This window comes from Vipera berus (assembly GCF_964194415.1).
Source record: "Vipera berus genome assembly, chromosome: Z".
Taxonomy (NCBI): Eukaryota; Metazoa; Chordata; class Lepidosauria; order Squamata; family Viperidae; genus Vipera; species Vipera berus.
Window position 1 is genome coordinate 105,842,546 of NC_138205.1, and position 21,825 is coordinate 105,864,370.

General features: G+C 38.5%; 1 protein-coding gene across 1 annotated transcript in view; it reads right to left on the bottom strand.

The window, feature by feature from the left end:
- The window catches only part of PLXDC2 (plexin domain containing 2), a gene marked incomplete at both ends in the record, with an annotated part of 302,364 nt that overhangs the window by 64,580 nt on the left and 215,959 nt on the right, over positions 1–21,825 (bottom strand). Inside the window, one exon of the mRNA XM_081343300.1 lies at positions 13,894–13,963. Coding sequence (XP_081199426.1) covers positions 13,894–13,963 — 70 coding nt within the window. The remainder of the gene's footprint in view (positions 1–13,893; positions 13,964–21,825) is intronic.

Below are 21,825 nucleotides of genomic sequence, written 5' to 3' on the forward strand. Positions count from 1 at the left end.
TACATTACAAATAAAGTTTCTGTGTTTCCTTCCAACTGAGTGCTATGAAATTACAAGGTATATGCAGGTTGTTTCCACTTCCCCACCTAAAGGGCAGGTTGCAATGCAGTTATGGCTAGAATTATCAAAAGTAATTATGACATGCCACTATATCACATTTGCCACAAAAACCATTTGCTTTCCATGCAAAGAAAACATTGATTTCCACAAAGTAGCAGAGAACTTGCCTAAACAGAGGCCCTAGTGAAAGTGAGCGATGAGGAAAGGTGGGTATGCTGCCAATTTGGTAAGTACAGACTCTTACTTATGTATTGTAGAAGGCCTATTTAGGTTAAGGACATATATTTATTTTATTATTTTTATTACTTGGCTTTTATGCCCCTTCAATGCAGATGAATTCTTACATTTTTTTTTCTTTTAGTAAGAATATTAAAACAACAATACAATCTCACAAAAGAACAACTTCCAATGAAAATAAAATTGTAAAGAAAATTATAGTCCTTGGGGAAATATTCTGATCAATAGTTATAGCTGTTGGAAACTGTCTGGGTCCTCCCTAATGCTATTAATTGTTGACTGCTTTTTGGTTTAGGATTTTCTTGCAATTTTTTAAAAAACATTTTTATACTTATTCTATTGTATTTTTATCTTTTATACTTGTCTTGAACGATAATTTGGATTGATTTTTTAAAAATCAAATTAGAAAATTATAAACGAAGATAATTGCTGACAGAAACTGAATTTTTCTGCTGCAACTCAAGACAGCAGTTATTAAATATAGATTAACTCTGTTTTGCTAGACTTTAAGATACATTAAAATATAAATTATACTATCCTTTATTTCTATTAATGCTCCCTGTTTACTGAAGCAATGATTTTTTAAAAAAAATATTATTCAAAAGCATTTATTGTTTAAAAATGTATACTGTATAACATTTTAAAAAATCCTTAAAGGTGCTTGTTGATTTCTTTAGATTTATGAGTGCCAAAAGTATCCATTCATTGAATTTATGAATATGTTTCTCTTGTTTTGGCCCCAAACTATAAATTTATGAACCATACTGAAGCCTAAATACTGTATTTGTTTTTAATAGCTAATCCTGCATATTCTCTCTTATGTTATGGTTGAATTTTGTGATCAATGATCATTGATTTCTGATGAGTTCTTTAATGTGATGGTCAAGCCATCTCTATTCATCACCACTATAACTCTTCTCTGGGGGTATAGAAAAGATTGATGGATGACATCCTTTGCCTTTTCATTTTGAAAATGCATAAACAAAGATCCACTATTCTCTAAGCAGTTTTCAGAGTCAGCATATTTTCCCCAACAATCTGCATCCTCATTTTAATGACCTTGGAAAGATGGAAGGCTGACTCAACCTTGAGCTGTCAGAATCGAACTCCCGGCAGTGGGCAGAGTTAATCTGCAATACTGTATTCTAACCACTGCACCACTTGGTTCCTAAAAAGGTCCATATGTTGGTTGTCTTCCCATAGAGAAAATAAATAATTTATCACTATGTTTCTCTTTAATGTTCACTGCTGGCACTGAGAAACTGTTTGCTATTTATGTTAGAGAAGCATCAGATTTCTTAGAAATGATTATTCATTTTGCAAGCACAGGTTCTTCTCTTTCCTTCAAACTCCACCCCAAACCATTTGCATCACTAGATGTATGCAGTATAGAAACTACCTCATGCACTTCAATTTGCAACCACTTTGGCTGCTCTTTGGTCATGCTTCTTATTCAATTCTTTGCACTATCAAAATGAAGAATGAAATTGTTTTGAGAAGTTTTCACATTACCTATTGGTTTTGTTGTGATTCAGGGTCAGCCTGTGGGTTCGGCAGTTGGGTCGGACGACTCAGAGGAGGAGGAGGAGGGGGGTGTTGAAGAGCTTGCTGAGGGGGTTGGACAGCTTGATGAGAGCCTTCAGCCAGGCCCCTCTCACCTGGTCACGACGCAGACCCAGCTGTGTGAGCCTGACAGCGTGGATGAAGATGACCCACAGCTGGCCCTGTTCAAGGACGCCCGACGCAGGAGGCAGTCAATCAGGAGTAAACAGAGGAAGGCAATGGGGCTCCTCGGAAGGAGGCAGAGAGAAGCCATGCCCTGAACTGTATTTAAGGGGGAAAGCGTGGGAGGGCTGGTTTGCTGAAGGCAACCGCTTGAAAAGCTCCTGTTTCTTGGTTCGTGTCTTGTTCTATTTGTTTTTGTAGCAATAAATTTGGCAGGCGTAATTCTAGCCTCTTGCCTTCTTGTAAAAGGGGTTGTCCCTGCCTTTTCTGCAGGGCCGGTAGCAGGCTGGTACAGAACAGGTTTACCCAGTGTATGATAGATGTTTTTCCTTTCAGTATTCCTGTAAGTTATTAAGTATATTGCATTATCCCATTATCTCATTATTTGTCTAGATTCAAGGTATGGGATATTGTGACATTGAAATTCCTAAGCTCTGTCATATGATCCTTCTGGCTAATGTATGAATTACTTACTCAGGAGCTTTATCCCAAATAAGTAGAAGATTATGTATCATGATTCTATATCATTTCATTCAATTTTATACTCACAGTAAAAATCCTATGAGGAAACTGAACTGAAAGAGTGCCTGCTCTGAAGGCTTCTTGTGACTTTGTGTAATGTAGAATCTAAATCCAGATGTTGTAACTGAACCACGACTTCACATTAGTGACTACATATTTCATAGTGACTCCCATATTTAAAGTATATTTCAATCAAATCCTGCATCTACTGTTCTCCTTACCATTCTGAAGTAGCATGTTATCTCTCACCAAAGATGTGTGAGTGGGTGTTGTAGAGCCATAAGCAGCCTGCCAGGTATTATAGCTCCCAAAAACTGGTATAAAAATGTAAATTTTATGGTGGCATAAAATGATAATAAATGAAGACCACTCATATTAGCAACATTTTGTTTGTTTTTTCTTTTACCAATCCTGTAATCCTTGCATCAGAGTGGAGTTGGGGTGAACAGAGCTGAGCATTTACTGGCCAGATGCCCTTCCTCATGCCTATGTGGAATTTGTATAAGATATTTTCTCTTTGTGCCCAGAGAGAAAAATATCTGCCACTACCTAGGATCAAATTCACAGCTTCCTGATTGTGAGGCGAGAGAGCTTTACCTCTAGGCCACCATGCTGCTCTACTCATATTTAATTAGTTGAATTTAGAAATATATACAGGAAGGAAAACCTGATTAAGCCTAACATACTGTTGCTGTTTCTTTTCTTCCTTGTGTATGAAAAATGTTAAACTCTGTGTCATTAGATAGTTCTTCAGCAACAATTTTGGTTGATGATCCTATGTGCAAAATAGTTAAGATTGCTCCTTTCTTTCCTCTCATTCCCAAAGCAATTATGAAAGCAATGGGGACACACTTGACAAGTTGGAAAAATTTATCACTCCCAAACCTCATTGTTCTGAAGCCAATATCCTGCCTAACCTAGAATCAGCAGAACTTAAATTGTGCAATAAGTCACTCAAACATGAATTGTTTATCAGTTGCCTAATGATTTATCAATATAAACTCTGTTCAGAATTGTTTCCAGGTTATTTTATTTGAGCCTCTGCATACTTTCACACTGAAAGAAAGTATGCTTGCAAAATACAGGATTCTAACACAAGCTATTATTCATTATCTTCCATAAGAGACACAAGATTTCAGTTAATTGTTTAGCTGGAGAAACTACTAAATTGGATATCATGAAGGTTTCAGTCTGAGTTCAATGGCCTTCTGCATCATATCTTCACTATCTTCCGAATGTTGACAGCTGCAATTTGTTGTCTTTTAATGTTTACCTATCAGGCAAGATCACAACTTATATGTCAATTTTCAACTGTGTTACTATGGAAACTTCTAAGTGTACAAAATGTAGAAACAACACACTCAACACAGTCAGCACATTGTTGTGGTGAATGAGATGGAAGATGAAAGCATCTCAAAATCTCTTTCATATTTATCAGCCATCCAAACTGAAAGTATTATTTAAGAGTTATTTTAGAAGCATGAGAAGGATACTGATTGGAATAATGATAACCACCACTTAATATGTTAGAGCTCATCTTGTAATACAGGGAAATTCTGCATATAATTCCTCCTGGAATTATGCAGCATTTTACTTTATTTTTTATTTCAATCAGAAGCTATTTGCCTGGGCAGTTTGTTTCTGTGTTTTCTCATAAATCAATGGATTTTAGTGAATCCCTCTAGTTTAGACTTTTATTTGAACAGATTATATGAAGATCTGAGACAGCACTTTTACATAGAAATAGACAAAGTGGAATAGATTGAAAGGAAGACAAGGGACATAATTTACAGGTTAAAATACACCTTATGAAACATTGGTTGAAAGGATGGCAACTCTAAATTTAGTATAGAATAACTGTAGGTAGGAAAGATCATATAGTCACATAAGTTCACCCTGAAAGTAAAGCTTATATGTAGTGGCCTTAAATTACAGAACAACAATTTTAAGTTGAATATCTGCAGAAATGTTTTGAAGATAACGGTAATATTAGAGTTTTGGGGATCTTCATTTTTTTCCTGTTTATCCTGCAATGATTACTAAATCTTTAGGATTTTATGAAATATGCTACCATTTAGTTAATAAATGATACAATGATTGGATTAGAATATGAATACTAGTCAATATATACTTATTTAAAGAATTGGAACTGACAATGTTTTAAAAGCATAATTATTTTAAAACATGCTTCATAAGATAATAGTTCTCAGTGCTTCATACAGTAGATATAATCAGACCTAAAAACCCCCTCAAAGAACACTATCAGCACAGCATGTTGGTTATAATTATGAGGAATTTCCAGTTAGATCTGCAATTGAACAATTAGGTTTTATTGCATAATTCACACAGATATATATATATATATGTAGATCTAGAGTCTCGGGTTTCTTCCCGCGTTCCTTTCATCTTCAGAAAGTTGTGGCGACGTTTCGACGAAATCCCATCCGTCATCATCAGGCCGGAGTGTTCCTCCTGCTGCTTCCAGGAGCAATGCGTGGTCTGGCTGTTCCTTTCCTTCCAACTGGTTATTTTCCAACTGGTTAGAACTGGTTTTCCAGTTCTATTTCCTGGATGTACTTATATACAAAAAACAAAACGGCACCCTAGGACACACAGTCTACCGAAAGAAAACACACACCAACCGTTACCTCAATGCGCAATCACATCATCACCCAGCACAAATAAATTCAGTAGCCAAAACACTAATAACAAGAACCAGATGCCTTGCGGATGAAACACATATACAAACAGAACTACACACCCTGACAGACATATTGACAGCAAACAAGTTCCAAAAAAACAAAATCACCAATATGATTCAGCAGGGGACTCCGAAACAGAAAAACATCCAAGAAGAAGAACAGAACAACGGACGAGCCATCTTGCCCTACATAAAAGGAACAACCGACAAAATCAGTAAAGTACTACGCAAACATAACATCAAAACCGCATTTAACACTGACAGAAAGATATCAACCATCCTGAGAAACCCCAAAGACAAAATAGAACTGGAAAACCAGGGCATATACCAAATCCCATGCGCCTCCTGTCCAGCAACATACATCGGACAGACTAACAGAAGAATAGAGGTACGTGTAGAAGAACATAAGAACTCAGTACAGAAGAAAGATCACACATCTTCACTAGTACAACACATAAACACTACGGGACACAACATCAATTTTGAAGGTACAAAAACAATCGCCAAAATAGAACATCTCAATAGCAGAATAATCAGAGAAGCCATTGAAATAGAAAAACACCCAGACAGTATGAACAAGCGAGACGACACCTCCCGCCTACATGCCATTTGGAAACCAGCATTGATAGAGAAACGAATTTCAGCAAACAAGGATTTAAAAAACCAACAAACAACCCCAAATGCCACCAGCCCCAGCAAGACTCATCCACACCCAGAACAAAAACTCTCCCACATAAAAGACAGAACAAGTCAAGCAAAAGTGCCATCACCCAAACAGAAGAACGCACACACGAACCTGACTGACCCATACCAGAGATACATAGCAGGTCCTCGAACTCGGAGCCAAACCAAAGCTCTGGAGGCCACTACACAGCCCACTCCTCAGGACACCAAATCACAACACTCAGGATATTACAACACAACAAAAAACCCCACCCATTCAGAACACACCCCACCCAACCAGAAGACAGCCACGCCTCCAACCAATCAGAAGACAACCACGCATCCACCCAATCAGAAGACAGCCACGCCTCCAACCAATCAGAAGACAACCACGCATCCACCCAATCAGAAGACAGCCACGCCTCAGAACACAGCCCCACCGGCAGTTGGAAGGAAAGGAACAGCCAGACCACGCATTGCTCCTGGAAGCAGCAGGAGGAACACTCCGGCCTGATGATGACGGATGGGATTTCGTCGAAACGTCGCCACAACTTTCTGAAGATGAAAGGAACGCGGGAAGAAACCCGAGACTCTAGATCTACACATACAGACACCCGCGAGAATCTACGAAAACATATATATATATATATATATATATATATATATATATATATATATATATATATATATATATATATATATATATATATATATATATATAAAACAAACTTCATATGACATTTATACTTTGAAGGGGACAATGTTGCTAAATTTTAGCCATTTATATATTTTTTCCTCCATACAAAAAAAATCCTAATAATGCTACTGTCACAAGGGCTTTTCCAATCCAGTCACTGAAAGAGTTTTAATTTCTAACAAAATCCAATGGGGCAAATTTTAATTCCACATATGAGGGTATCCAAGATGTAGCTCAGATGAAGAGTATTATATTGCAAAAATAGTTAAGAGGCAACTTTGCTTGGAAAAGGGAGTCTATATCCTCTCCTCACTTGTCTGGCATTTGTGAGAGCTATTTGGCAGGTGCTGGTATGTGTCAAAGCATCTTTTAGCTATTGCCAAAGTGTTTATGGAGCCCATAGTGGGGACTGAATAGCTCCAAAAAGCAACTTCAAGAGTATGGTTTGCATGGTCTTTTATCAAAGAGGAACATCAGTTGCAAAAATTTGAGCTTAACTCACAAAGAGTTTTCAGGCTGAAGGCCCTCAATAGTCTAGGACAGGGGTCAGCAACCGGAAACAGCAAAAGAGCCACTCGGAACCAGTTCTGTCATACAGACAAAAAAGTGGGAGTCACAAAATGCGTGCGCGCCTGTGGGTACGCACGCGCATGCGCAGAACAAGGAAAAATATACACCACCCCTATGCCCACACCGCATCCTGAGCCGCACGCACCTGTCGCTGCCCAGTGCCGCCAGTTTAGGGGGGGAGGGATGGACTCGCAGGCCGAGGAAGGAAATGGCCTTTCAGAGGATCCCTGCCCCTCTGCCGGGACCTCCAAACCTCTGCGTTTGATGAACGCAGCAGCTCTCCAAACGTGCTGCATTCCTCCGCGTTTGAAAGAAACACAGACGAATGCAGCAGCTGTGCAAAGAGGACGGTGGCAGTTTGGAGAGTGCCCGCGCACCTCTCCAAACCACCGTCCCGTTTGGAGACCTGCCGTGCTCGTCAAACATGGACGAACACGGCAGCTGTGCAAACGGGACGGCGGCGGTTTGGAGAGGTGCGCGCGCACCTCTCCAAACCTCCGCTGCAGGCAGCAGTTCTGCAAACTGTTTGGAGAGCTGCTGCCTTCGTCAAACATGGATGAAGGCAGCATCTCTGCAAACGGGGCAGTCGAGGTTTGGAGAGCTGCGTGCACAGCTCCCCAAACCTCTGCTGGCGGAGGAGGACTGGGAGCCGCAGGAGACGGCTCAAAGAGCTGCATGCGGCTCTGGAGCCGCGGGTTGCTGACCCGTGGTCTAGGACAATAAATAAATAAATAAAAATAGATGGCTCTATTGACTTGACCCTTAATCGATTACTGCCTTGTCGTGGCGAAGGGGCTTGCGTAATTCAATGAAGCTATGAGCTATGCTGTGCAGGGCCACCCAAGACGGACAGGTCATAGCAGAGAGTTCTGACAAAACCTGATCCACTGGAGAAGGAAATGGCAACCCACTCCAGTATATTTGCCATGAAAACCCCATGGACAGTACCAAAAGGCAAAACGATATGACGCTGGAAGATGAGCCCCTCAGGTTGGAAGGCGTCCAATATTCTACTGGGGAAGAGCAGAGGGCTAGTACTAGTAGTGCCAGAAAAAATGAAGGGACTGGGCCAAAGCCGAAAGGACGCTCAGCTGTGGATGTGTCTGGTGGTGAAAGGAAAGTCCGATGCTGTAAAGATTTTTTCTCCATAGGAACCTGGAATGTAAGATTCATGAATCAAGGAAAGCTGGATGTGGTCAAACAAGAGATGACAAGACTGAACATCAACATCTTAGGAATCAGCAAACTAAAATGGACAGGAATGGGTGAATTTAATTCAGATGACCATCAGGTATACTACAGGTATACCCTCAGAAGAAATGGAGTAGCCTTCATAGTAAATAAAATAGGAAAAGCAATACTGGGATACAATCCTCAAAATGACAGAATGATCTCAGTTCGAATCCAAGGCAAACCATTCAATATCACAGTAGTCCAAGTCTATGCCCCAACCACCGGTGCTGAAGAGGATGAAATTGACCGGTTCTATGAAGCCCTACAGCACCTTATAGAACTAACACCAAAAATGATGTTCTTATCATCATGGGGGATTGGAATGCTAAAGTAGGAAGCCAAAAGATAACCGGAATAACAGGCAACTTTGGCCTTGGAGTACAAAATGAAGCAGGGAACAGGCTGATAGAATTTTGTCAAGAGAATACGATGGTCATAGCAAACACTCTTTTCCAACAACACAAGAGACGGCTCTACACATGGACATCACCAGACGGTCAACACAGAAATTAGATTGACTATGTGCTCTGCAGCCAAAGATGGAGAAGCTCTATACAGTCAGTAAAAGCAAGACCAGGAGCTGACTGTGGCTCAGACCATGAGCTTCTCATTGCAAAGTTTAGGCTTAAACTGAAGAAAGTAGGGAAAAGCAGTAGGCCACTCAGGTATGAATTAAATCATATCCCTGTTGAATATACAGTAGAGGTGACAAATAGATTTAAGGAATTAGATCTGATAGACAGAGTGCCTAAAGAACTATGGACAGAGGTTCACAACATTGTATAACAGGTAGCAACCAAAACCATTCCAAAGAAAAAGAAATGCAAGAAAGCAAAATGGCTGTCTGAGAAAGCTTTGCAAATAGCTGAGGAAAGGAGGGAAGCGAAAGGCAAGGGAGAAAAAGAAAAATACGCCCAATTAAATGCAGAATTCCAGAGAATAGCTAGAAGAGATAAGAATGCCTTCTTAAATGAACAGTGCAAAGAAATAGAAGAAAACAATAGAATAGGGAGGACCAGAGACCTTTTCAAGAAAATTGGAGAGATGAAGGGAACGTTTAGTGCAAAAATGGGCATGATAAAGGACCAAAATGGCAGGGACCTAACAGAGGCAGAAGAAATTAAGAAGAGGTGGCAAAATTACACAGAAGAACTATACAAGAATGAGCTTAATGTCCCTGATAATCACAATGAGGTGGTCACTGACCTCGAGCCAGACATCCTAGAATGTGAAGTGAAGTGGGCCTTAGAAAAGCTGAGCAACAACAAAGCTAGTGGAGGTGACAGTATTCCAGCTGAGCTATTCAAAATCTTAAAAGACAATGCAGTAAAAGTGCTACACTCAATTTGCCAGCAAATTTGGAAAACTCAACAGTGGCCACAGGATTGGAAAAGATCAGTTTACATTCCAATTCCAAAGAAAGGCAGTGCCGAAGAATGTTCATACTATCGCACCATTGCACTCATTTCTCATGCTAGTAAAGTTATGATTAAAATCCTACAAGCTAGACTCCAGCAGTATGTGGATCAAGAACTACCAGAAGTACAGGCAGGATTTCGAAGAGGCAGAGGAACTAGAGATCAAATTGCCAACATATGCTGGATCATGGAGAAAGGTAAAGAGTTCCAGAAAAACATCTACTTCTGCTTCATTGACTATGCTAAAGCCTTTGATTGTGTGGATCATAAGAAACTGTGGCAAGTTCTTAAAGAGATGGGCATACTAGACCATCTAATTTGTCTCCTGAGTAACCTATATGTGGGCCAAGAAGCAACAGTGAGAACTGGACATGGAACTACTGATTGGTTCAAAATTGGGAAAGTCCAGCAAGGCTGTATACTCTCGCCCTGCCTATTTAACTTATATGCAGAGCACATCACGAAAAAGGCAGGGCTTGATGAATCAAAAGTTGGAATTAAGATTGCCGGAAGAAATATCAACAACCTAAGATATGCAGATGATACCACTCTAATGGCAGAAAGTGAAGAAGAACTAAAGAGCCTCTTGTTGCAGGTGAAGAAGGAGAGTGCAAAACTTGGGTTGAAACTTAACATTAAGAAAACCAAGATCATGGCATCTGGCCCTCTCAATTCCTGGCAAATAGATGGAGAAGAAATAGAGGTAGTGACAGATTTTATTTTCCTGGGCTCCAAGATCACTGCAGATGGGGACTGTAGCTAAGAAATTAAAAGACGCTTGCTCCTTGGGAGAAAAGCCATAGCAAATCTAGACAGCACACTAAAAAGCAGAGATATCACCTTGTCAACAAAAGTGCGTATAGTCAACGCTATGGTCTTCCCAGTTGCAATGTATGGCAGTGAAAGTTGGACCATAAGAAAGGCTGAGCGCCAAAGAATTGAGGCCTTTGAACTGTGGTGCTGGAGAAGACTCCTGCGAGTCCCTTGGACTGCAAGGCGATCAAACCGGTCAGTCCTAGAGGAGATCAACTCTGACTGCTCTTTAGAAGGCCAGATCCTGAAGCTAAAACTTAAATACTTTGGTCACCTAATGGGAAGGAAGGACTCACTGGAGAAGAGCCTAATGCTGGGAAAGACTGAGGGCAATAAAAGAAGGGGACGACAGAGAATGAGGTGGCTGGATGGAGTCACTGAAGCAGTAGGCGTGAGCTTAAGTGGAGTCCAGAAGATGGTAGAGGACAGGAAGGCCTGGAGGAACGTTGTCCATAGGGTCGCAATGGGTCGGACAACAACATTGACTTGCATTACTGGAATACATTTTTTGTCCCTGGCTTTCAAATAAAACCAGTAGAGGGAAGCAGCCTTTTCTCACATTATCCCATTGACAGGCTTTGAGAACATATTCAGCCCAGAATACATTGGAATATAGAAGATAGGGATGCAAAAGAAATTCATCAGAGTTGTCTTTTCATGAAAAGTGTTCTCACATCTGTCTTAGCAGATTCTATCACTACAGAAATGGACACTCATGCAATACATTGTTGTTACCAATTCGAAACAGCACAAAAGCTATAAAATATGTTTATTTGAAGAAGTTATGTATTAAAAGTCCACATATCAATTAGAGGATATTTTATACAGACCAGTGCATTTTAGGAAAGATAAATGCAATGTGTGCATTTCATTGGTAATTACATAAAAACAAAAATTAATGCAATAATTCTTCTTTGCTTTTATTATTACAAAATGGACTATATTTGGACTAATGTGTACATGTTCTAGGTTTGAAATTAATAAATATCTAGTAAACCCTTTAATATTTTTTAAAGATCTGAATGAGGGTCTATGCAGGTAAGATCACTGAGCTGAACACTGAAAAGATTAAAACTAATAAAATTAATCAATTAAACATAATAATGCAAATATTAATATCTTTGCCCTGACAAGAAGATATTTTACACTCCAAATCCAGAAAAACCATCTAGGGCAGGGGTGTCAAACTCAATTTCACTGAGGGCCGCATCAGCATTGCGGTTGCCCTCAAGGGGCCAGGTGGGTATGGCCAGGGTGGGCGTGGCCTACTGGGTGGGTGTGGCTAGAGTGCATATGGCCTACTGGGTGGGCATGGCCAGCTCTACATTGTTCGCATCAAGGGTGCCTATGGGGGCCTGGGCTGGAGTGGGACAGATCTGAGGGTCTCTGGCAGAAGGAGGGTCTCTGGGCCAGGGCCAAGGCAGTGGGGGCCGTTCCCTCACTGTTTCCAGGATGGCTTTGCGGGCCACATGAAACCACTTTGCGGGCCGCATCTGGCCCCCGGGCCTTGTGTTTGACATGTCTGATCTAGGGTATTATTACATCTGAAAAGTACTGCTGCAGTCTGATGAAAATTGTTTTACATTGTTAGAACCAAACAATACTTTATGTTAATTAAGTACTTAATGTAAAGTTTATCCTGTGGCTTTCATTTAAGCTTGCAAGGCCAGGGTCAGTATTGGGACCACTAGGTTTGAATTTTGGACAGCTAAACTCCTTCATTTCTGACTTTCACTCCTGCCCCTCAGCATGGATATTAAAATTAAGGAACCTAATTGGAAGCTTGGTGCTTATTCTTCCCCTAAGCCAGTATCTGAAATTTTATGTTAGACAGTCTTTCTTATTATTACAAAATGTTTAGGCTTTTAGTAGTTTCCCAGTTTCTGGAATTAGTATTCATAGGAATCCCATATGATATATCCACCTCTAGAACAACTAATTACATTATTAATGGCAGTACACACTGATTTTCGTCAGACATGGGAGTCAAATAACCTTCACAAAATAAGAATTGAGGACAAGGATACACTAATTGCCCAAATGAGCCAGCAATCAGTGTTGGCTCTTTTCCCCCTCTCTCCTTTTTCATTAATTGAGGGTCAAAAAAAATTATAGCCAGTAAAAAAAAATTATAATGAACAGAGAAATACAGAGCTGATGAAAACAGAACTAAGCGTTATTAAATTAATCTAGGTTTTTTTTTAATGTCCAGAATTGGGCAACTTCAACTTACAGAATTAACTATAGTTTTTGGCCTAGAATCCTATGCTAGTAGCAATCCCTTTGGATAATGAGGAATTGGCAAAGAATGAGATCATAAAAATAGGTATAGCTACTACTCAATATTGATGTCTCAGATCTTCAAAGTAGTACAAGCCAGGCAACCAAATCGAAGAACACTAACACCAATTTCATTGTACAGTTATAGTAACAGAACCTTGCAAGTCCAAAAGTGCTTGTCTCCCCACCCCCACCCCGCCTTTACATTTCAGAGAACAAGGACGGTCAGTTCTGAAATGCTTTCTCGACCCCATTCTTGCTTTGGATTCAGATTTAATTTATCAGACCTTTGTCTAAGTTGCAGCTCTTCCTCCTGTCTCTCAAGGTTATTCTTATAGCCTATTACATGATGTTATCTCAGTCATGTATAAGGAAATGTGACATTTTCAAGCATATTTTTTCTCCATGTCGTGCTGCACTTGTGCAGAGCTGCCCTGCAATCCTTGGAAAACATTTCAAAGCACTGGAGAAAGGGACAAGGCAAATGCCTTCATGCAAGTCAAAGTATTGCATTTTCTTTTTAGCTTACTAATAAAAAACACCTTCTCTTTCCTGGGTCAAATTTAACTGTTCAGGCAAAGAACAAAGAAAGTCATTCAAAAGGATTAGATGTTGTGTATGTGAGAGAGAGAGAAAGAGAGAGAGAAAGAGGTGGGGGGGAAGGAAGAGAAATGTTTGCATAAAAAATAGACTGAATTTGAATGAATCCTCACATCCTGGCTAATGCAAGTTCTGCTGTGTTACACTTCATTTCCTTAAAATAGGGGTAGGCAACCTCGGCTCTTTTATGACTCATGGACTTCAATTCCCAGAATTCCTATGCTGGCTCAGGAATTCTGGGAGTTGAAGTCCATGAGTCATAAAAGAGCCGAGGTTGCCTACCCCTGCCTTAAAATATGAAGGAAATCTACTTAATCTGAAATGTCAGATTTTTGTCAGATTAATTCAAAGTGAATTGTAAGGAAGCCACTTACCCCCAGTTGCAACAGTAATTTCACGTAGGAAATGACCATAAAATGGAAAATCGAAGGACAGATTCACTCTCTGCAAGGAACAACACCAGAAGATAAAATTAATAAAATAAATTAGAGCAAAGAATCAGTCACTTCAGAACATGATCCAGCTCTTCACACCTTAAAGCTGTTTTACATTAGTCTTCCTCATTTGGGGTTTTCTTTTAGTATTAAAGCTGACTAAAAAGATTTAGCAATATATAAAGCAGCTTTTTAAAAATCCCATAATTCTCAGGCAGAATGGACATACTGTTTTAGGTTTAATGAAGTTCTCATCTAACCCACTGGAAGCACACCAGACTGGGAAGCGTCATAAAAAGAAAGAAGTTCAAAAGTGTTAAGTGAAACCTGAGTCTGCATCCAGGTACGTTTGATGCTATCCCTACCAAAGTAGATAGGCCAGAATTGAATTTGCAATTCTGTTTGCTTATATTTCCCTGAACTAATTTTATTTTAGTCAATTTATATTCTATCTTTCCTCTAGAAGTTCAGGACAATTTACTTGAGAATCTTTTTTCATCAACAACAATCCTATGTCACGAACTTGATTAAGGCAGAATTCTGTTTAAAGCCACACAGCGAGTTTCGTAGGTGAGAATGGAACTGAATCAGATCTAGTCCAATGATTTAGCTATGTAAGTTTGTGAATCCTGACAATGCAGTCAATATTATATTGCCTGGATTCACATACTTAGATAAATCATCAACTCATTTCCTTGGATTTGGTTAACAGCAATGTATGAATGCAGCCATTGTATTTATAGATCAAGTTTATGGTTTATGCTGCATAGGCCCAGTCATATTGTGACTGAGTCAATGTCCTGTTGTTAGCTATGGAGGATATATGAAATCAAACAAATTTCATTAGGAAGAAATAGTTCTTTCTTGAGTGTCACTAATAGCTCTTCTGACTTGTGAAAAGGAGAAAGAAATCTTTGTTACCAATTAAGATGGGACAGATAACAAGAAATGCACCTCTTCAAAATTCTGCAACTTATCACCATCAGTTCCCTGCAAAAAGCTATCCACAAACTCCAACATGAGATTACAGGATGAGTTCCTTACTATGCAAAGCACAAGAAACCTCCGCTATATAGAACTCTGAATTAGGTTTTGGAAAGATGTTCTGCCATGTAAAGTTACTGATCTTAAGCTCTTTAAAACAGTTACTTTACATAATCTTCATTTAAAGTTATTTTCATTCACTTTAGAAAAATTCTCTAGATAAAATACTTAACCTGGTATCAATTGTACTTTTATAACAATTTAAGTTTAGATTTCCTTTCTTTATAGTAAACCAGAAATCTTTAATATCTGTTTACAATTGAGAGCATTAACTCTATTCTACAAATGAAAAGGAATGTGCAAAATGCAAGATTTTACATAAAAATATTTTCTGACATAGTATTAATAACATTTGTATAATAGTAGCACTTCAAAGTAGGCTAGATCAAGAAATAGAATCTACAAAAATAATGGAACTCTACTGATAAAGGCTTTAATGGAAATGCATTCAGTGAAAGGTGGGATAGTTATGTCATCATTTTAATGAGCCAAACCCAATTTTAAAGATATATTTTGAAACCAACAATTTATTTTGGGCTTTGGGACAAATAAAAACATAGCAATTTTTAGACTATTTTACTAGTTTCTATAAATTGTTGTTATTATATTAACACATAAACTATGGCTTGCTTACAAAGCACCAAAGTTAAACATCACAACAAATCAAATTCAAGAAAACTGCATTTTTGTTCCAAAGACCCTGGACTATTTTCTGTTCTTCTGTCATATGATTGCTGTAAATATTTTCAACAAGATAAGTTGAAATTAATTTAGGAAGACTCTATTCAATCTGCAAAAATAAGCTTGATTGATTGTGAACTGGGTTACATATACAGTAGTGGCCAAAACTGTGGAAACCTTTTGGGAACAGTGTACAGTAGAAATGCCACCTTTGGTTAAGTTTCCACCAATTTTTCTTCTAATTTCTTTATAACTGTAGCCTTGTTCACTTAATAATACTATTTTACATCGCTTTCTGGGCAACCAGTCAACTCTTTGCACCATTACTTTAATTTTATTACGTTTTACAAGCTCAGTAAATGAAAGAACACAAAAAAACCCAACCAACTTGATAGCGATCACATAACCACTGATAAATGTCTTCCTCTCAGCTTCAATACATGACATCAATAACTGAATCCTACTGTGATCTGATTGGCTCATTGCCAAAACTAGATGACACCTGATTGGCTCTCTAAACACTCATGTTCATTGGCTACAATCAGGAAAGCTACCTGATATCAACCTAAGCAAGTTGTGCTTCCTTTTTCTGGTTATTTGGCTATAACTTTTCATAGAATACAGTACAGATAATTGAACAAACTCTGTTGTATTACATTCTTGATTAAATTATCTTTCCATTGATATACAATTTTATGCTACTACTCCAAAAAAGTGGTGTTATTAGCCATCAAACCTCAAAAATACACTTTTCCCAAAAGGTTTCCACAATTTTGGCCACCACTATAACCCAAGGAAGTAGGCAAGCAGGCAAATAAATAAATAAATAAAAATATCATAGGTTAAACATGAAAAGAGAAAAGTAAGCTAGCACTCAAAGCTGTGATTTTCTTTGTTTGATTAAACTGAGACTATATTTTCTAATTTCCAGAGTAGTGAAAATTATGTTTGTCCAGATATACTCTCACTGAATTCATGGCAGTTGATTCTGAGGATTAGATTAAAGTCTAATTTACAGTAAGTAATCCTCTGTAAAGGATTCTTGATATATTCATATTTACTTTCCAGTTCCTATTCAAAATTAAAAACTTACCCTAGTTTCAAGCTGATGATTTAGCAAAAAAAAAATCACTTCTTTATTTACCTTCCAATATTCTCCAAGTAGATCCACAAATGTTTTCTTATTTCTTAATGAAAATAAGGAGGAAAATATTTTCCTTCCAACTTTTTCTTCCTTACACATTTACTCTTTTATTGCAAATTCCAGACTCTTTCTTTAGAGCTCACAATCTTGATGCTTCTTTGATCTTTACACTGTCTCATGTAATCTACCTCTCTTGCAAAAAGCTTTAAGTTATTTTTTTCCCATTTACTCCTGCTTTTTCCTTAAAGGCAACTCCTTTGTACTGCTGGACATAGAATCCAATGAGCCTCTTATTTGAAGCCTCTTTGATGCTTTCTTTTCTAAATATGTTTGCACAAAAATAAATTTCTCTCTCTTTGATGGCATTGGTTCCATGTAAAGATTCACAGACTATAGATATAAGGCACCTTTCTCATTACAATTTACAACTGCCTTGGTTCAAACATAACCTAGAGCAGGGGTCCTCAACCTGTGAGCTGTGGGCCACTACCAGGCCACATGAGTGGCTGGCTAATGCATGCATGTGCACATAGCCTCACTCATGCAAACATTGCTGTGAGCGTTGTGGGTGTTTGTGGCCCCTCTCACATGAGCCTCTCCACAAGTATAGCAGGCCCCTCCCATCTAGTTATACCTCGGGGACCACCTGCTGCCGGCGTCGACTCCCCTCCGCCCTGTGCGTTCCCACAGAGAGGGCCTCCTCAGGGTACCTCCAGTCAGAGAATGTCGGCTAGTGGCCCCCAGGGGGAGGGCCTTCTCTGTGGGCGCCCCGGCTCTGTGGAATCAACTGCCGGTTGAGCTCCGGATGGCACCGGATCTCCGCTCCTTCCGGCGCGGGTTAAAGACCCATTTGTTTGAACAGGGTGGCCTGGCCTGATGGGGAGTTACTTAGGGTTTTAATACTTGTATATATTTTTATTGTTTTTACTTTGGGCAATAATTTAATTCTTTTTTAACTTTTGTATTTTTGTAGTTTTATGATATGCCCTGTTCACCGCCCTGAGTCCCTCGGGAGAAGGGCGGTATAAAAATTTAATAAAACCTAAACCTAAACCTAGTTCTCTCAGGTGATTTCTTTAAATCACTATTGTGTGTGGTTGCTAAAAGAAAATGAAAGCAGTTCTTGGCTCTTAAAATCTTCCCTTCCACACCTTAGTTACAAGAGACCAAATATATTTATTGGTATCACAGCAAACCATTGTTTATTGTTAAACTTCTTCCAAATAGTCTTAGTTTTTTTGAGCAACTTTTTCTCCTGCGCCTTCCCATGAAAACCTGAATATATCCAAACAGCTCGATAACTTCAATTATGCAAATGGCCCATGTATGTTATAAATCAGGAATGAATATCTGCACTGAGTAATTTTCAATTTCCTCCCCATTCTTCTCGTCAGGACCTTATTTAGCCATGGTCTCTGTATGACAATGGATTATTTGAAAAGTTGATAACACAAATTAAGCTAAAATTGCCAGATTGGAACATAATGGGATTTATTACAGTCCAGAAACTTTAAATCAAAACTGATGTCTTACAAAAGAGAGCAGACTGAAATAATTTAAATTGAAATACTGGTATGATATTTCCTTGTCTCAACTTCTTCCATTTCTTTTCAGGTCTTAATGAACAGTGAATACTTTTACATAAAAAGACATAGTTCTTCCTTTGTTCTTTAGAATCACATATTTAAACAATCATTTCCTTAATTTGCTCATTTTTTTATATTTTGCATCTCATAGAGTTTGCTCCATCAAAAGTGATTGTCTACGCTGTCCAAAAAAGCAACCTTCTCCTCAGTATCTTTAATCCATGGATGTACTACTTTTTTCAACCTAAGGAGAGCTTCAGCCATTGAACAATATGTCAAGACTTGCTCTCTAAAGCAAATATGTTTTTTAGAACTTTATTCCTTTTTTATTCTTCTGGAGGCAGGTTGTTCCACTGGTTAGTTGTTCTAACCGTCTATTCTATAAAAGTATGTTGTACTGATATCAAAATACTAAAGTTAAACTATATTTTATTTATTTTTTTATTCTTCATTCTTCTGCATTCACAAATGCAGAGAGATCCATTCCAATTCTGATATTAAAAATGATATATGCAGATAGTCCTCGACTCACAACCATTTGCTTGACGACCATTTGAAGTTACAATAGCACTGAAAAAATGACTGGGCTGCGTGAGTGGTTGGTCAGTGCATGTATGCATGTGTGTGCACAGCCCCACTCACAAGAAAATCGCTCTGAGCGTCATGGGTGTTTGCGGTTCCTCTCGCATGAGCGTTGCCAAACGAGTCACAGGTATTTGCAGCCACATTTGTGCGAGCATTGCCTTGAGTTTTGCAGACATTTGCAAACCGACGTGCGAGTGCTCACATTGATGTGAGTATCACGGGTACTTGCAACCCCACTCCCGGTCCCAGTCACGTGAGCAACAAATGCATTTACCTCCTTACAAAACCATCCCTTCTTTCCTCTCGTCTCCTGCTCTGGGTTGCCAACCCCAAACTCTGACATAGTCACTAGCTGCCATTTGAGAGCTTAAACAATAGGAAAAGTAGATTTTCTTCAACTAAACAAATAATTAATCAGATAAATATATAGAACACCTACTGTTATGAATCAACTTATTTTAAAATGTAACCAATAATTTAGACATATAATTGCTTTCCTCAAACCTTACAGATTTGACTATATATTTTCATCATATGTGTACTATAGTATTATGTGCTCCTTTCTATAATTTTATTATTGTTATCCATTCTATGCCACATGCTAAATAAATAAAGAAATCATTTTTAATTTTCTATCCCTGTTTTCCTCTATTTACAAAAAATCTTGTAAGTAACCTTTTAACAATTTAAATCTTTGTGTGTGTTTTCATGTGTGTGTTTGTTCTTTTCTTTAGGGCAGTGGTGGCACACCTATGGCACGTGTGCCAGAGGTGGTACTCAGAGCCCTCTCTCTGGGCATGCACACCGTCACCCCAGTAGAGTTCACCAGAGTAGCAAGTATGTGGCGTTTGCAAGCGACTGGGCAGGAAGTGAGCGAGCAAGTGGCATTGGCCCCCTGGGGATGCCCTGGAGATGGCGAGGGACTGGTCCCTGCCACCCTGGTCCCGGCCTATCCACCCTGGCCATGCCCACCCAGTCTGCCGTGACCACTGCAGCTGTGACCAGCCAGCAGCATGCCCACCCAGTGGGCCACCTCCCCCCGCTCCCCCTGAAAGCACCACAATGCTGATGCGGCCCTGGCACTTTGCAATAAATAAAGTTTTGGATTGCAGTTTGGGCACTCGGTGTCTAAAAGGTTCGCCATCACTGCTTTAGGGAGTTGTCTGCATTTTCTGCACTAATTTTAGCAAGATATAATATTACACTTTACTGCATAATGACGAAATGCATCTTTTTAACAAGGACAAAGAAAACAGGCAAGTTTTGACAAGGCAACTGTTAGAAATTTTAACACTCTGACAGTTCTTTTATTTGCCTCCTTCTGACTTCTTCTAAATTTATTATCTTTGAGAAACTAGAATAAAGCATAAAACAGTGAGGTGATGTCAAGTCCAAGCAAAAGCCATAATTTTTTTCTTGCTTTTTCAGGGAAAAAAAGGTTATAATCTAGATTATAATTGGTAATTGGTATTCTTGATTTTTTTAAAAAAAAGGTTGAATGAATTTGATATATGAGATCCTTGCATATGAAGCAAATAACCAAGGTTAAACATATTAAATACCTACATGATTGCAGAGCCACTTTCTAAGAAACAGTCACATTAATTTAGATCTGGTAAAGGGTAAAGTTATTATAAAACTATTATTCGGTAATGGGTTAGCTAAAAGAACATTTAAGCTAAGATATGTGGAAATAATTTTTTTGGTCAAAAAGGCAACCATTTATTATAGCAGATTACTAATCTGCCGCTTAGTAGTTCATAGACTGAAAATATCAAGAAAAAGCAGAGAAACTCAATTTTGCTTTCTGACTTTCTAAATGGTAAAGTGATGTCAGATGTTCTCCTATATTGAAATATTTTGCCTAAAACAAGATTATTTCCAAAAAGCAAGACTTGCACTTAAGCATTTGTCTTTGTGATTAATAATTTGAGACTAGTTTCCAGTCATTTCAGAATTCCACTTTTAATTTTTGTATACGTGAACATGCTTATGAAAATGAATTGCCTCAATAAGAAGCAAGTTACTACCCTCATACCTATTTGGTTCCGCGGTAACCAATTCTCATTTTAGTCTTCAAGTTTCTGCCGCTGCTTTCAAATATGGTTCATATGAAAAGAATTTAAAGTAGCTACCACCTGAGCATAACTCTGCTATTAGGGCATTAATGTTATTTATTTATTTGTGTGGGTGAGACTTACAGTTGCTTTCACATAAACATAAATAATCTTTAGCTGTCATTTCCAAATAGTTAATTGAATACAATAGTTAATCACTACAAAAAAACAGATATTAATTACTAATGTTTAACATTATTTTCCTCAATGCATTCTTCTATATAGCATAGATCTGATTAGAGTGAGAATTTTATGTATAAATCTGTAGGTCACAAAATTAATTCAAGTGAAAAGTACCATGAAGTTTATGTAATTTGCTATATGCCAACCCTTAAAGTTAGGCAAAGTCAAGAAACAGATACCACAACATCCTGTAATGCTACTTTATTGTTTTATAATAACAGAATCTTGAATGCTTGTCCAATTTTCTCTCTATCTGCTATTATGTTAAACAAAATCAGGAGAGTGTTATTATGAGCCTCTTTCTCTGATTTGCTTCCATCTCTGTACTGTATACTATAGTCTTGCTTAACAATTATTCAACGTTATGACAGACTACCAAAAAAGCTACTACCTGTCCTCAAAGATACAATTGCCACTCCCAACCACATTATTATTGTGATTGCATATTAGGCGCTTGGCAACTGACTCAAGAGAATTGCAGCATCCCATGCTCACATGATGATAATTTGTAACATTTTTTGCTGTTTTCCAA